The sequence below is a fragment of the Hemitrygon akajei genome, chromosome 2, assembly GCF_048418815.1.
Source record: "Hemitrygon akajei chromosome 2, sHemAka1.3, whole genome shotgun sequence".
NCBI lineage: Eukaryota > Metazoa > Chordata > Chondrichthyes > Myliobatiformes > Dasyatidae > Hemitrygon > Hemitrygon akajei.
In genome coordinates this window covers 61,157,632-61,176,104 of record NC_133125.1, presented here as the reverse complement: position 1 = coordinate 61,176,104, position 18,473 = coordinate 61,157,632, and the positions used below count along the sequence as shown (strand labels likewise).

General features: G+C 39.2%; 1 protein-coding gene across 6 annotated transcripts in view; it reads right to left on the bottom strand.

Moving 5' to 3' along the window:
- LOC140742044 (sodium/potassium/calcium exchanger 2-like) overlaps positions 1 to 18,473 on the bottom strand; it is a 252,401-nt gene that overhangs the window by 80,447 nt on the left and 153,481 nt on the right. For 4 of the 6 annotated variants that reach the window (XM_073072769.1, XM_073072795.1, XM_073072785.1 and 1 more), the window contains one exon: positions 9,278 to 9,331. The exons of the other annotated variants lie outside the window; for them this stretch is intronic. In XM_073072769.1, coding sequence (XP_072928870.1) covers positions 9,278 to 9,331 — 54 coding nt within the window. The remainder of the gene's footprint in view (positions 1 to 9,277; positions 9,332 to 18,473) is intronic. 6 annotated transcript variants of the gene reach the window in all.

Sequence of the window (18,473 nt, the reverse complement as noted above, 5' to 3'; positions counted from 1 at the left end):
AAAATGCCCAGCCATCTCTTTTGATAGGCTACTCTATCACATGACCGGTTCATTCTCATACAATTTCATCTGATAGGATTAATATCATTTAGTGTATGAACTTAGTGAAAGATTTCATTCCAAGCAGGTTCCTGGAAAACATCAGTTGCAAGGAAAGTGTTAAAACTGTATTAGGGAACAATTGTTACAAATGTTTTAAAGAAGTTGTTGCAGAGATTCCTTATTGGCAACATTCCAGATTCACTCTTCCTCTCTTGATCTTTCCAAGGAAATTAATGTTAAGGGTCTTTGAACTTAACTTACATATTAGCAAGCTTCCGCAATTGTTTCTGGTATCTTTTTTAAATACAGTATGCACAAATTTATCCTTCCAACCAATTGCTTACAAAAACAAATCATTAGAAATCAGGATCACTTCCCATCCTGATATACAGTATTTTAACAATATGTACCTGGAGAGAATAGCTTGTGTAAATCTTATTGTTATAAATCATTTTGATCATGTACTCTATCATTTACCTACACTGCACATTTTCAGTAGCTTTTATACCTTAATTCTTCATTGTTCTGGTTTTTACCTTATTGTCGTTCAATGCACTATATAATGGTTTGAACTGTATGAACAGATATGCTTTCCTCTGTATCTCAGTACACATGACAACAATGAACCAATAATGATACCAATAAATCTACAGAGTGCAAAAGGGGCAGATGTACAGAGTGTGAAATTCAATGAATGAAGGAGGAGCAAAGGATGGGTGGTCTATTGGTAATGTCAGGAATATAGAGGTGATATGAACTCCTAAAACACCTGCATCCTCTTTATTCTGCTTTCTTCAGTTACACAGGGGACATGTTCACTTATCATCTGCATAACACACCTTTGCATTCAGTATTTTGCTTTTCCATTTTTGCACACATACATACAAAAAGCTGAAGTAGATGACTCAGTCCTTGGAGCTAGCTTCACTAATTAACAAGATCATGGCTGATCTGTCCTAAAATCTGCATTAAGACTTAACCCTAGTGATATTTAAAAGATGATTTACATATTGTATCTACTGTATGGAACTACAGGTTTAACTCCTCTACATTTTTCATAACTTTTTCGTCCACTTAAAAGGTAGCTGTGTCAGTGACTTGACTTGAGGAATCAGTCACTTGTTGATTTGCTACAGTAGATTCTCCTCAATTGCCTTTTCTGTCCTTTTAAGCTTATTTCCCATTGCATACTTGAGAACAGTATATGTTTGTGTTTCTTAGCCATTTTGAATGGTATTATAGAAAAATCAATTCTATTTTCAGTGTGAACACCAAGCTTTCAGGTTGCCTGAATTTGCATTTGGCAACTGTTGAAAATGCATCTACAACTGCACGCTGCTTTGAAGTTCTGCATCTGATCATATCATCACTTTGGGATGAATAGCCTAGATTCAAATCTTGCTGCTGCTGTTATCAGTATTGCAACTTTTGAACTGGTATTGCTAATAATGGTTATGGTCTGAGACCAAAATTAGACCTGTGCCATTGGAATCGATGAAATATTTATACTCCAAAGATAATTCCTAATGACTTTTTCTTAAAACCTTTGAGTATGTTTTTTTCTTGTTCTTTGTTAGTGTATATGATACTCATTGCATTTGGTTTTCTTGTCCATTACATGACTGATTCCAGAACCTTCTCTGAAATTTGAAACATCACATGCCCATTTTATGATATGTGCTATGCTATGGTGAACAAGCAAGCTTTGCCTCCCATATTTCCAGGTCATCTAGGTTTTATTCATTTTTGACTCAGTTCTTTTTAAAATGATCTGTTTTTCATCAATTGATGCAATGGCATTGGTTGTGTTTGAAGAACTGCCTAGGAATGGTCTAAGTTCTCAAGTTTTCTTGCCTTCCTGACACTGAGCAGCAAATTTTTTCGGAAATGTTGCTTCCTCCAAATTTCTTTGTGGTTATGATAGGCTGCTTGAAGCTGAACAGAAATTTAACTTCAGACTACTTGTATCTCATAGGAACTTGGAGAAACAAGAAATTAACTTTTATTGAATATAATGCATTTAATTGCATAACTGCTGATGTTTTGCAATAATTCAACAAAGCTAAAAAATGTTTTGTTGATGATTTTCATTTTTCTTCACTGTTTCAGGCTTCTTGCTTAAGCTATCATTAATGGATTCCAGTTGTCTTGATGCTGTTTTTCCATGACCGCAATGTCCTGGTGAAACCTTCTGCCATATGTCACTGACAGTGCCAAGGTTTGCAGAGGTTAAGTCTAAATGGGAACGCAGAAAATGAATCATAAGTGACATGCTGCACTTCATGGTTTTGTATTCTTGAAGCATATTGTCAACCAGCTGCACGTAGTTTGGTGTTCTGTAGTTGCCAAGAAAATTTTCAACAACATCCTTGAATATGTGATTTTCTCTAGTACCACTAGAAGTTCTTTGAATTGCCTGTATTGATGACCTATTTGATTTGTAGACCAAAAAATATGCCTTCATTAATTTTGGCGTCAGTTATTCTGGGAAAAACCTGTCTCAAATATCGAAACCTTTCATCTTCCTTGTTCATTGCTTTCACAAAATTTTTCATAAGCCCCAGTTTTATATGAAGAGGAGGCAAAAATATCTTTGTTAAGTCTACAAGTGGCTTTATGCCACAGCTTTCTGGCCTGGAACAAACTACTTACCAATCCTTTTTAATGTAACGAGATTTTTTTTTAAGCACGGCTATCTCATATCTGAGCTGCATTCCTAGTAGCAATGCAACTACTTGCAAATTACCACAAATGTTCCAGTTGTAGTTCCTGTACTGTATGTGCTTCAACAGGACTTTCAAATTTCGATACTTTTCCTTCACGCATTCTGCATTGCCGACTGGTATTCAAGGGCGGACATTGCTGAACGGTATTGATAAGTGGACATTGCTGTTGTGTAGCAGCACAGCTTTCAGGCCTAACACTGAAGAATTAATAAAAAGATGTTGTTGCGGGTTATACTGGCAACCAAAATCATGCCCAAACACGGACAAGATAGAAAACTTTTCAGCTGACATTGCGGGCTACATTTTAATTGACTTATTATGAATTGAAATAACAAATGAAGGTGATACCAAAAAATGTGCATGATGGGGAAATTTCATGGTCATTTTCATGATCAGCAACCAAAATCCATAAGATATGCGCAAACGTATTCAGGAAACAACGTCTTTGTTGTTCAGTATAATTGCATCCACTTTTTTTTTAAACTGGCGCTATCGATATGCATCTACTTTTAGTTCAAGATGACTTACTTTCTGTGTATTTTGTTCTTTTTTGGTTAACTCGAACACTCTAATATCTGAAGGTTTTCTTCTTCTGTAATTGTCCTATATCATTTTGATGCCGTAGGCAGTAATCCATACCTTGCAGTAGTTGCCCATGGTAACATGAACAAAAAAAATCATGGATTTTACACTATTAGGTTGCTTTGTGCAGGGTTACAGGCTTTACGTATATTTGTTGCCAAATATTACTGACTTCCTCATCCACATTCAATTGACCTTATGCACATTACAGATCTAGTTTCATGAAAACTTTGGTTCTTGCCAATTCTTTGAAGCAAGTAATAGAACTGCTTGTTATCAATTGCTTGGTTCAATGTCACCTTGTAATCACCTCATAACATCAAAAGTAGTTAAAAATGTTGGACTATTTCAATTGATGTTGACCAATCTGGTTCATCTTCACTGGAATTTGTTCCAATTTATCTAACTCCCTGCCTGGCTCTTTAATCCATGTGAAACAGGTTAAGACTTTCAGCAAATTGGCTTTGCAATTGCCTTGAAATGAATGTAGGCAGTATAACCTGTAATACCCATGTCAGCATCAATGAACATTTCTGCAACAGTGATATCCAAGTGCAATTTTGAAATATCCATGCTTAACGCTTCTTTCCAAGGACAACTTTAATGCTTCAACCAAGATTGCTGATTGGCCAGTGCAATCAGCCACAACCAATGGTAGCTATTTGGCTTCATAATAATTTTACATCTTCTAAAGTCTTCAGATTTTGAGTTCACTGTACTTTTCTTCAGTGTTATTTATATTCTTAGTCATACTTGAATAACTTGCTGCCATGTCAATGGTGCACTAACTATACTTTTGTCTGGCATCACTCTGTTTTCCAATGTTATCACTGATGACACAAGTATTTTGCATAAAGCTAATTTTCCATTGTTCTTGATAGCTTTAATTCTATTGGGACTTTCTCTGTGGATTTTCACTGAGACCAATTACAGGAAGTGTTTTAGCTACAGATTTCCTGTTAAGGAACCTTAAATTACCTTACAATGAATTTCATTCATTAACAGCAGCTCATGCCCATGTGCTTCCCGAGTTTGCTTCCAAACTATTACCTTCTATGGCTAAACAGTCATTACATTTCTACCCAAGTACCTGGCATTGAGCAAAATTTCTCAATCTTCCTGATGCACTATCAATAACTCCAAAAGACTGGAAGTAGAGTAAATACTGAAAGGCTTTTATTAGCAGTAAAACAGAGCACGTCCATGCTGGATGACTGCCCTGGACTGTGGGAGGAACAGTGACACAATCACCTTTATCCAGGGGTCTGTGGGAGGAGCCACAGGAGCAGTCAGCAGAGGGGTGTGTCCAGACAGATATACATGGTTTACCATACTTCCTCAATTCAGTTTCCAGCTAAAATGCAAGATCCAGTGTGATTCACAACTTTGCTCAAATTTACTCAGTAATTCGACCACAAATTTCACACACTGGACATGGTCACAGAAAGTGTCTGGGTTGCAGGACTTCGACAGGATGACACATTCACTGACAGTTTTGCCTGTCATCTGATTGCAAGTTCCCCAGTTTGTAACTCTCCATAATTTGAGTGGTTTGGAGTATAGTGATTCTGTACCTTTTCACTTTCTCACTAAATGAAACATCATTTGCCTTCATTTCCTTTTTAAGAAAGGAGGGAGAGAGAAAACAGGGAATTACAGACCAACTAGCCTGACATCAGTGGTGGGGAAGATGCTGGAGTTGATTATGAAAGATGAAATAGTGGCACATTTGGATAGCAGTAACAGGATCGGTTCGAGTCAGCATGTATTTACGAAGGGGAAATCATGCTTGACTAATCTTCTGGAATTTTTTGAGGACGTAACCATGAAAATGGACAAGGGAGTGCCAGTGGATGTAGTGTACCTGGACTTTCAGAAAGCTTTTGATAAAGTCCCACATAGGAGATTAGTGGGCAAAATTAGAGCACATGGTATTAGGGGTAGGGTACTAACATGGATAGAAAATTGGTTGGCAGACAGGAAACAAAGAGTAGGGATTAATAGGTCCTTTTCAGAATGGCAGGCTGTGACCAGTGGGGTACCACAAGGTTTGGTGCTAGGACCGCAGCTGTTTACAATATACATTAATGATTTAGATGAAGGGATTAAAAGTAACATTAGCAAATTTGCAGATGACACAAAGCTGGGTGGCAGTGTGAAATGTCAGGAGGATGTTATGAGAATGCAGGGTGACTTGGACAGGTTGGGTGAGAGGGCAGATGCAGTTTAATGTGGAAAAATGTGAGGTTATCCACTTTGGTGGCAAGAACAGGAAGGCAAATTACTATCTGAATGGCGTCAAGTTAGGAAAAGGGGAAGTATAACGAGATCAAGGTGTTCTTGTACATCAGTCACTGAAAGTAAGCATGCAGGTACAGCAGGCAGTGAAGAAAGCTAATGGCTTGTTGGCCTTCATAACAAGGGGAGTTGAGTATAGGACCAAAGAGGTCCTTCTGTAGTTGTACAGGGTCCTGGTGAGACCACACCTGGAGTATTGTGTTCAGTTTTGGTCTCCAAATTTGAGGAAAGACATTCTTGTTATTGAGGGAGTGCAACATAGGTTCATGAGGCTAATTCCTGGAATGGCGGGACTGTCATATGTTGAAAGATTGGAGCGACTGGGCTTATATACACTGGAATTTAGCAGGATGAGAGGGGATCTGATTGAAACATATAAGATTATTAAGGGATTGGACACACTAGAGGCAGGAAACATGTTTCCAATGTTGGGGGAGTACAGAAACAGAGGCCACAGTTTAAGAATAAGGGGTAGGCCATTTAGAATGGAGTTCAGGAAAAACTTTTTCCACCCAGAGAGTTGTGGATCTATGGAATGCTCTACCTCAGAAGGCTGTAGAAGCCAATTCTCTGGATGCTTTCAAGGAAGAGTTAGATAGAGTTCTGAAAGATAGCAGAGTCAAGGGATATGGGGAGAAGGCAGGAACGGGGTACTGATTATGGATGATCAGCCATGATCGCATTGAATGGCGGTGCTGGCTCGAAGGGCCGAATGGCCTACTCCTGCACCTATTGTCTATTGCCTATAATCTTAGGTGGATTGTTAAGTGCCTATTTCAGAAAATTTACTTTCCAACACAGAGTGAGGCATTATTTTACGCAGCTGGATTCTCACTTTCAATTTCCACTGCATTATTGCTTTGAGGAAGCATTTCTTTATTTTTTTTTGTGTGAGCTAAAATTGATGTTGATGTTGACCACTCTGATTCATCCTCCCAATCACATACAAAACATGCTAATGTAATTAACTCAAGTCTGAGAAGCTATTATGTCCTCCACTCTTTGATGTTATTCTCACCAAAACAGCTAAAGCATAGTTTCCAATCATTTTATTGTACATTTAATGGCCACACAATTTAACTCAATAACTGCAACGCTGTTTTCATTGTGGCTCCTGTAATGCTGGATCCATTGAGGCCTTGAATTCCAGTAAGATGGTGGTGTGCTCAGATGCAGCACCTTCTATGCGGCCAAGCAAAGGTGTTATTGTCTTTTTTAAACATTTTTTTATGATCGCAAGATCCTGCTGGACATGAAGAACTTAAAGTACTGCAGGTTTACACCATCAGTGAGTTGCTTGCTGCTCATTGGCAAGAGAAACAGAAGGAGTTGGACTTGGTGTGGACCATGACGCTGCCTGTGACAAAGAGAAGTCGGTGTGTGAAGGAGGTTGCACCCTAACAGAGAGTGATCATCTTAGTTGCTTTTCTTGTGATTGCAAGATCCTGTTGGACATTAGTAGATAGATAGATAGATAGATAGATAGATAGATAGATACTTTATTCATCCCCATGGGGAAGTTCAACTTTTTTTCCAATGTCCCATACACTTGTTGTAGCAAAACTAATAACATACAATACTTAACTCAGTAACAAATATGATATGCATCTAAATCACTATCTCAAAAAGCATTAATAATAGCTTTTTAAAAAGTTCTTAAGTCCTGGCGGTTGAATTGTAAAGCCTAATGGCATTGGGGAGTATTGACCTCTTCATCCTGTCTGAGGAGCATTGCATCGAGCTGCATGGCCTTGATTGTAGCAAGAACGAGGCTTCAAGTCGCAGTGTCACCTATTTGCAGCTGCCTGGGGGAGGCAGCGTGGCACAGCGTCCATGCCGGAGTTGGTGCTGCCCCCCAGTGTTCGGTCAGCAAAAGACAAGTTATATTTTGTTCAACCAACACACACAAAATGCTGGTGGAACGCAGCAGGCCAGGCAGCATCTAAAGGGAGAAGCACTGTCGACGTTTCGGGCCGAGACCCTTCGTCAGGACTCAGGACTTATATTTTGTTCAACTAGACAGAGTGCTGCAATGTCCATGGACTCAACATCATGGCTTGCACTTTATTGTTTTGTCTGATTGTATTTTATTTCTATCTTATATATCTCATATATGTGCTATATGTGCCTTGTGCTGTTTATGACTATTGGCACTGTGTTTTGCATCTTAGCCCCAGAGTAACGCAGTTTTGTTTGGCTGTATATACGAGTATTCATATATGGTTGAATGATAATTAAACTTGTACTTAATCCTAGTGTATGCAAATACTAATGACGTTGGTTGGATCTGTAACCCTTCTCCAGAAGAATCATGCTAATCCTAGCCAAAGCGTATGTCTTCATTATCTGTAGTATCAATCATCTCACATACAGTATCATGCAAACATTCACTATACTCAGTGGCTTCGACCTGATGGTGTCAGCCTTTTAGACACTTTATAATGGACGTGTAGTTTTATTCTAATTGCGTGTAATGCTAAAAATACAAATCACTAAGGCACCTGGATCACTGCTAAAGAAAATATATACTGTTTATTCCACTCTAACTGCACTGTGCATGGTTACGTTTGTCATACTACTTCAAGCATACATCACAAAGTTACATTTACTACAAGGTCTATAACTAAATGATGAGTTTCAAAAGAGGATGCAGGAATAGTTGTCAAGGTTGTTAACAATGCATATGGGATTATTGGCACAGTTAATATTTAGATAATTATGAGAAAAATGCAAGAGGAGATAATGAAATCAGGGAAAAGGGTATTTTTTGCAGATACTGGAGAAACTGGTATTGTCCTCTCCATAAAAATGATTGAGGGCATCTAGTAGGTGCTCAAAATGTAAATGGCTTTTGAGAAATAAATATCTCCAATGATAAAAAAAAGGTTGGTAAAGGAGAGGAAATGGTGTTGAGATAATGTGAGAAATCATTTCATTTTCAGTTACTTATATCAGTCTATGAAAGCACTGCTTGACTGACTCAATTCCCTTTCACAAAAGAAAATATTAAAAGGGTGAAGATCTAATTGGATAGCTCTGCTGAAGAACCATTACACTCAAGGCAGGCCAAATGACTGAATGACTATTTCTCATCTATAACACCATTTTCAATTGACTTTAAAGAACACAACTTTCTTATGAGTTAATGTCAACAGTACTGCAAATCATAGGAATGAATTTTAATAAACAGTTTGCTAAATTTTAAAATAAAGTTTGCACTCTGAAGCAGAGAAAGCAACATTTTGAAAATAAATTTTAAAAAGATCTGATGTGTCTATTAAGCTACAGTGTGGTTCCAACCAGATTTAAATCAGGAAGTGGGGTCTCAAGCTGATTAAGATATTAACTACTCCTGTTTTAATTAGTCCCCTGACCATTATTATCCTCTGCAGCTGGAAGTTGTGCTATTAGTCAATGCAGTCAGTCATTCTCAGCATTTAACAAAACCAATTTATCAATGAATTTCATGCAAATGTGTGTTCTGTATTCAAATATCTTGCAACCAGCAAAAACTTAAAGACACCTTGGAACAATTACACCACATGACACAGGGTGGGAAGCCAAGACACACATTAATGACTAGAAATCACAATAACATCACCACGATAACTAGTTACAATTGCTCCTACCGTGAGCATGTTGGGGTTCTTCTGACCAGCATTGCCATCCTGATGATTACCCACCTTTACATGTAGTGAAGGGTGGGAGAAGTGAATAAAACAGTAAATCATAATGTAATAAAGGAACATAAATTAAACAAAACAATTACAAAATAACTCATTTTATAATTAGAATAGGAAAAAAATTGTATTACACAAAAAATGAAGGCATTTCAAAGAAATTTTAGCACTGAAGAGTTTGAAAATGTTACAGAGATAACATATTGTAGCAGACAGACCAAGAAATAGATAAAGTTTAAGTAAAAACAAAAATACTCTTTCTGTATAGGTAATTTCTGCAGGATTAAGGACTTGCTGAGATGTAGTGAATAAAATTATTATTCATTTAATGTGCCACTGGCATTCCCTAGATGAGTGAAATTGGTAAGACAATTTTTCCATGCTCAGCTGCTAATCCCAATTAAATTGTTATTCAATTTACTTTAACATTTAATTTATAATGTTTTGTTTAATTTAGTATTATTTCTGGTAATTTCAGATTTCGTCATCACCTCCTATTTACTCCCTCCACTCCAGGCAAACCTTTTATTATTTATCAGTCTCCATACCTTTTACCTGGCACCATCACTATCACCTAAACTCATCTCATCACAGACCTTTCCTTGTGTGGACTGAGCAGCTTCTCTGGGGAGGAAAGGAGCTGTTGCCATTTTACGTTGAGACACTATATCTGGACTGAGGGGTGGGGAATAGAGGCTAGCCAGTATCAGGAAGTAGATTTTGTCTCTCAGAATTCCCTCCAGTAACTTCCCTGCAATTGAAGTCAGGTTCACTGGCCTGTCCTTGCTGCTCTTCTTGAAAAAATGGATCTACATTAACTACCCTTCATTCTTCTGGAACTTCATTATGTATACTTACACTACAGCCTTCATGGATATTTGGCCTCGCTCTCTAAAGTCTTTTTTAAGATTTGCAAGTCCTGGTTGCTGGTTTAGTACACTAAGGCATTTTAATAAAGTCAACAGCTTTGCAACTCTCATTATAAAATAGTGGAGGTTGTTGTCAACATTTTACTCCAGGGGAACCCTCAGTTAATGGGTAGGGGCCTATAAGCATAAAAAAGGTTGGGAACCTCTGCTTTACTTAGAGTTAATCTGACTGAAGTTTGAGATGGTGAACTAACTTCAACAAATGTACATTTAATACCTACTTAAGGCAATCAGCTTCTATTGCTTTTCTGTAGAAAATCATGCACTGAGAAGTAATATTCAAAAGATTCAGTAAAAAACAAATGGATTTGTCATGTCATTTTCAAAAGGAGTGAACACTTGTCTTATTTTACCAATGAAATTATATGGTGAGGTATTTAGTGCTACCTTCCGACATCAGCTTCCAAAGGCTCAAGCAACATAATTCAGCACTGTTCAACAAGCACATGGCTCTTCAAGTGATGGAGATTCTAAGACACTTTTTGGATCCATTCCATTGCAGAGTGTCATTATTTGAGTATCTATTTGGAATTAGCCAAATGTTCTCTCGTTGTTTTGATGAGATTATAGCTTTCACATAATATAACCTTCCAGGAAAATTCATCAAGTTTATGATTTAAATTCAAGGCAAAGTCAGATAGTGTCATACTTGCCCATTAGCCTCAGAGTACTCAGCTAATATTATGAAACCTTTGCAAAATGCAAATTGGACCTTTTGAAAATTGGTTGCAGATAGTTGCATTATGACTCATAGGAATTATTTTAATATTCTTTAACTACTTATTCCAATTTTGGGTAAAACATAAATATGATGCATCCAGACTGATTGTAATAATTTATGAAAATGAACTACCTAATCATCAATTAATCAGTATGGACATCAATCATCAGTGATTTAGAACTCAGTACCAGCTACAATCTTTCTGCTAATAACTGATCCAGCAAAAAAAAAACCAAGTTGTGAATGGGAAATGCCCAGTAATCCTTTGAGAACAGACCTCCTCTATGTTATGTACAATTTTGGATAAAGCATTCACCTAGAATTTCATCTTAATCAACAAAATATCCTTGCAGATTTCAATGATATCAACCTAAACAGTTAAACCAGTACCCTTCAAATGTTTTGCTTATTAACATTCTCAGAGTTCTATTATTATTACCATCATTAACAGTCTCAAGCCACATTTAGCTTCAAAGAGTTTTATCATCAACAGGTACATTTACCACTTTGGCATTTAGTTTTATTTAGAACTGATTCCATCCCAGCATTGCAGTGGCAACCCCCCTCCAACAACCCCGCGTCCACCCCACCCAAGTTTCTTTACTATTAAAGACACTAACGCATATTATTTTAAGGGATTTTGTTTCAAAGATTTTCTAGTCAAATTCTTATCAATAAATGTGTTGAAAGAATAAGTAAATTTAGGAAGGACAACAAAATTCTAGGGACGTATAGCCCGATGGGAGTTTGGGGAGCTGGGTTAAGCACAATAGGTAGCGATTCAAACAGAGAGAGGAGAAATGGGCTAAAAATTCTATATCTGACTGCACAAAGTGTCAGAAATAAGGCGGATGAGCTTGAAGCCCAGGTGTGAATGGGTAACTATGATGTTGTTGGGATAACGGAGACATGGCTGCAGGGAGATCAGACCTGGGAAATGAATGTACAAGGGTATACGTGCTATCGTAGGGACAGAAATGTGGGCAGAGGGGGTGGGGTGGCCCTGTTGGTGAGGAATGAGATTCAGTCCTTTGCAAGGGGGGACATAGGGTCAGGAGAAGTAGAGTCTGTGTGGATAGAACTGAGGAACAGTAAGGGCAAAAGGACCCAAATGGGTGTTGTCTACAGGCCACCAAACAGTAGCATGGATATTGGGTGCAAGTTGAATAGGGAGTTAACATTGGCATGTGGCAAAGGTAATGTCGCAGTAGTTATGGGGGATTTCAACATGCAGGTGAACTGGGAGAATCAGGTTGGTGCTGGACCACAGGATAGGGAGTTTGTAGAGTGCCTACGGGATGCATTCTTGGAACAGCTTGTATGAGAGCCGACCAGGGACAAGACTATTCTGGATTTAGTGTTATGTAATGAACAGGATTTGATAAGCGATCTCGCAGTAAAGGAGCCATTAGGAGGTAGTGATCACAATATGATAAGCTTTTATCTGCAATTTGAGAAGGATAAGGGCAGCTCGGAGGTGTCAGTGTTGCAGATGAACAGGGGAAACTATGGAGCCATGAGGGAGGAGCTGGCCAAAGTTGACTGGACGGATTGCCTAGCAGAAAAGACAGTGGAATAGCAATGGCAGGTATTCTTGGGAATAATGCACAAGGTGCAAAATCAGTTCATCCCCCAGAGAAGGAGGGATTCAAAGGGGGGAAAGGGGCCACAGTGGTTGACAAAGGAAGTCAGAGATTGCATAGCATTAAAAAAAAAGGAAATATGACAGAGCTAAGGTGAGTGGGAGGACAGATGATTGGGAAGTGTTTAAGGAACAACAGAACTTAACTAAAAAGACAATACAGGGAGAAAAAATGAGGTACGAACGCAAGCTAGCCAGGAATATAAAGGAAGATAGCAAAAGCTTTTTTAGGTATGTGAAGAGAAAGAAGATAGTTAAGAACAACATTGGGCCCTTGAAGAATGAATTGGGTGAAATTGTTATGGGAAACAGAGAAATGGCAGAAGAATTTAATGAGTACTTTAGATCTGTTTTCACTAAGGAAGACACAAGCAATCTCCCAGATGTATGGATGGGCCAAGGACATAGGGAAACAGAGGAAATGAAACAGATTGACATTTGGAAGGAAACGGTGATGAGAAGACTGATGGGACTGAAGGCTGACAAATCCCCAGGTCCAGATGGTCTGCATCCTCGGGCACTAAAGGAGGTGGCCCTGGAAATTGCGGATGCATTGGTAATCATTTTCCAATGTTCATTAGATTCAGGATCAGTCCCTGAGGATTGGAGAATGGCTAATGTTATCCCACTTTTTAAGAAAGGAGGGAAGGAGAAAACAGAGAACTATCGACCTGTCAGCCTGACATCGGTGGTAGGAAAGATGCTAGAGTCCATTATTAAGGATGAAATAGTGGCATATCTAGATAGCAGTGACAGAATTGGGCACAGCCAGCATGGATTTACCAAGGGTAAATCATGCTTGACTAATCTGTTGGAGTTTTTCGAGGATGTAACCAGGAAGTTAGACGGGGGAGATCCAGTGGATGCAGTGTACCTCGATTTTCAGAAGGCATTTGATAAGGTCCCACATAGGAGATTGGTGGGTAAAATCAAAGCTCAGGGCATCGGGGGGAAGGCATTGACATGGATAGAAAACTGGTTGGCAGATAGAAAGCAAAGGGTAGCGGTGAATGGGTGTTTCTCGGAATGGCAGGTGGTGACTAGTGGGGTGCCACAGGGCTCGGTATTGGGACCACAGCTGTTTACCATTTACGTAAACGATTTGGATGAAGGCATAGAAAATAACATCAGCAAATTTGCTGATGATACTAAGCTGGGTGGCAGTGTGACATGTGATGAGGATGTTAGGAGAATTCAGGGTGACTTGGATAGGTTGGGTGAGTGGGCAGATACTTGGCAGGTGGCGTTTAATGTGAATAAGTGTGAGGTTATCCACTTTGGGAGTAAGAACAGGAAGGCAGATTATTATCTGAATGATGTAGAGTTGGGTAAGGGAGAAATACAAAGAGATCTCGGAGTCCTTGTTCATCAGTCACTGAAGGTGAATGAGCAAGTACAGCAGGCAGTGAAGAAGGCTAATGGAATGTTGGCCTTTATTACAAAGGGAATTGAGTACAAGAGCAAGGAAATCCTCTTGCATTTGTACAGAGCCCTGGTGAGACCACACCTGGAGTATTGTGTACAGTTTTGGTCTCCAGGGTTAAGGAAGGACATCCTGGCTGTAGAGGAAGTGCAGCGTAGATTCACAAGGTTAATTCCTGGGAAGTCTGGACTGTCTTACGCAGAGAGGTTAGAGAGACTGGGCTTGTACACGCTGGAATTAAGGAGATTGAGAGGGGATCTGATTGAAACATATAAGATTATTAAGGGATTGGACAAGATAGAGGCAGGAAATATGTTCCAGATGCTGGGAGAGTCCAGTACCAGAGGGCACAGTTTGAGAATAAGGGGTAGGTCATTTAGGACAGAGTTAAGGAAAAACCTCTTCTCCCAGAGAGTTGTGGGATGCACTGCCTCAGAAGGTAGTGGAGGCCAATTCTCTGGATGCTTTCAAGAAGGAGCTAGATAGGTATCTTATGGATAGGGGAATCAAGGGATATGGGGACAAGGCAGGAACTGGGTATTGATAGTAATTGATCAGCCATGATCTCAAAATGGCGGTGCAGGCTCGAAGGGCCGAATGGTCTACTTCTGCATCTATTGTCTATAAATTCTGTACATATTCACCAGAAAAATTAGACAACCTGATGCAGTCCAATTGGCATGCAACACAGCTGAAGATAGGCTGGACTTGTGAAATGATTTACTTTACTTTTATTGTCACCAAACAATTGATACTAGAGCATACAATCATCACAGCGATATTTGACTCTGCGCTTCGCAATCAAAGAGCAGAGGCGCACCTGGTTTTCAAGACTTTTTTTTGATCACATTACTAAAGCTAAATTATGCAAAAGGCATAAGTTTAACCAGCAGCAACAAATGTCAAGTTTACTGTTGTCAGTGATGAGGGTACAAACCTCTCTGGAGGGGGAGAAATATCCGAACATTTGCTACCAACAAGTTGTTTCTGCTTTTAGTTTGAAATCCATTCTGATGTACTGTAGCCAAAAAAGCCAAACTAATTTCTTTGGAAGTGAGTAAATAGGCTGCAAATGAAAACACAAGGTAGTGGAGGAAGGTGCATTCATATCCATCTTCAATACTTGTGTAGTGAAACACACATTCCTCTTTCAGAATGGAACACGCCTGAACTTTCTTTTACTGAAGATGGACATCAGGTAAAATTTAAAATAATATTTCTCTCATTAACAATACATTACCAAAGAGGTTTTAATCACAGTTAAGACCGTGCATCTCCAATAACTTTTCCCTTTGAGTCTATAGGGATACCAAAACTTTCCATATTAATCCATCTCAAGTGTTGAAAGGACTAAGTCTGAATTGCAAGGTTGACTGGAGAAAATTTACACATCTTTATGCAATAGACCAATGAATCTTCTTACCAAATAAAAACAAATCCTTTTTAAACATAGCTTTGAAGTTTAAAGAGGTGGTCTCTCCCCACTAATCTACCTCCCGGCACTTATCCCTGCAAGCAGCCAAAGTGATACAGCTGCCCATTCACCTCCTCCCTCACCTCCATTCAGGGCCCCAAACACTCCTTCCAGCGAATCTGCTGGGGTCGTCTATTGCATCCGGTGCTCCGATGCAGCCTACTCTGCAGTGGTGAGACCTGTCGTAAATTGGGAGACCATTTCGTCAAGCACCTCTGCTCCATCCACCAAAATCAGAACTACCCAGTGGCCAAGCATTTTAATTCACACCCTCAGGTTTGAGGAGAAACACCTTATACTCTGTCTGGGTAACCTCCCATGAATATCGATTTCTCCTTCTGGCAAATAATTTTTCCCTACCCCTCCCCTCTTCCTGTATTCCTCTCTCTACCCTCTTAGCTTTTCACACCTTCATATCACCTCACTCTGGGAACCCTCCTCCTTCCCTTTCACCTATGGTTCATTCTCTTATCAGATTCTTTTCTCTCCAGCCCTATACCTTTCCCACCCATCTGGCTTCACCCATCACCTTTTAGTTATCCTCTTTCCCCTCCCCCACCTTTTTTATTCTAGCATCTTCCCTCTTCCTTTACAGTCTTGAAGAAGGGTCTCGACCTGAAATGTCCATTGTTCATTCATTTCCATGAACGATGCTCGGCCTGCTGAGTTCCTCCATTATTTTATTTTGCTTTGGATTTCCAGCATCTGCAGAGTTTCTTGTGTTTATATTTAAAGGAAGCTTTTACATTTGTAATAATTGCATTGCTCTCTAAGGGTCTTTCTTCTGTCTACTGCCAAAATTCAGCATTGCCATTTTGTATCATGTGAATAATTTTGATGTGTGTAAAAGTAACGTTCACAAAATATTGTTTCTAAAACAATCTGAAATAACATTCTCTTGTACCATTTTGATGGGAATAGCCATAACTTCATTTTAACCTCAAAGCTGTTTTTCATGAATTAACTTCTTGGCTGGATGAAATTGAAGGTCACTGGTAACAAGCCCAATTTAATTTGTATTCACTCAATTATTTACTTAGGGTCCAATAATCCCTAAGAGCTGGTTCACTCATAGGCAGATTGTTCGCAAAAGCATTGTAGGAAAACCGATCAAGTTTTCTAGATCCACTGAATATTCTGGTCAGACTGCTTGTGATGTATTTCATTGTGCTGGGTGAGAATATCTGATCAACTCAATTCATTGCCGAGTGAGTTTGTGTGTGTACAGTAGTGCTACAGGTGATACTTTAGCCTCGTTTGGATTTTCGTTCTGGAAGAAATCATAGAGGTATACACCACAGAAACAAGCTGTGCACCCATCACGTCCATGCCAAACCATTAAGGGCCCATCTATGTTAATTCCATGTATCATCACTTGGCCTTCTATGCCTTGGCAATTGATGTGTTTGCTGAGATCTTTATTAAAATGTGTGAGAGTCATTGTCTCCATCAGGCTGAAAAACTAACTTCAAACCCCTCATCCTTCAAAGAAGTCTAGATACGCATTGCAGCACATACAAAATACTGCAGGAACTCAGCACCTCTTTCAACTATACCTACGACCTCGAAGTTTTAAGTATCTTTAATTTGAGGAAAAGCTTTCCACTATCTTCTCTAGAATGAATCTAAATTGAGTTATAGTGTGCTCCTAAGTCAAGGACACAGCCGTCACAGAAGTGGAGAATTTTCTCAAATTATCATTTTTTTTTAACATCACAAAGCAATCTAACAATCAGTCTTATTCATTTTTAAAAACATCGATGAGAATGGATTTTTATAATCGAACTACTTCTGTCACAGGCGTGGACATAATTCTAATTAGAATCTGAAAAAAATTACTAGCACAAAAAACTGAAAAAATTCAATCTCTCATTTGTTTTGATGCCAAGAGCAGATTTAAAATTCTATTTGGAGATAATTGTGGTATCTGATTATTGGCTTTACAAAGACTTCAAAGAAGCCTAGATACTCATTACCCACACAAAATACTGCAGGAACTCAGCAGGTCAGGCAGTGTCTATGGAGAGGAATAAACAGTCGATGCTTTGGGCTGAGATCCTTCATCAGGACTGGGAAAAAAGGGGGAAGAAACCAGAATGAAAAGGTGGGGGGGGGGGGGGAGGAAGGATTACAGGCAGGTGATAGCCGAAACCTGGTGAGGGGAAAGGTGGGTGGGTAGGAAAAGGGGAAATGAAGTGAGAAGCTGGGAGGTGATAGGTAGAAGAGGTAAGGGGTAGAAGGAGGAGGAATCTAATAGAAGAGGACAGTGGACCATATTGTGTGTGTTGCTCAAGATTTCTAGCATCTGCAGAATCTCTTTTATTTACTGATATTGTCTTCTGGGGTGCTTTACACCTGTTGGCACATTTAAACTACATTCTTCACTTGTTTTTATCCTCAAAGGGGAACTGAAATGTGACAATAAAGAATGAATACACATTTTAGCTTGTCTCAGGTCAGTATTAGCAGAATCAGAATGACATTAATTATCACTGAGGTACATGGCATGAAGTTGTTTTGTGGAAGGTGGTAGCAGTACAGTACTAAGACAAAATTACTATAAATAACAAACTAAAAAAGGAAAAATGAAACAGGGCTCAGGGGATCATGGACTATTCAGAATTCTCATCATGGAAGAAGGAGAAGCTGTTCTGAAATCATTGAGTGAATGTCTGCAAGCTCCTGCACCTCCGTCCCAATGGGAGTAACAGGAAGGCTTGCCCAGGATGGTGAGGGTCCTAAATGACAGTTGCTGCCTTCTTGGGGCAGTGACTCCTGAAAACGTCCTTAAAGGTGGCGTGAGTCACACCTATGCTGGAGCTGGCTGAACAACCGTCTGCTACATCTTCCGACCCTGTCAATTGGAGCCTCCATACCAGGCTATGATACAACCAGTCAGACTGCCCTCCACCATACACCGATGGAAATTTGCAAAAGTCCTTGGTGACAAACCAAA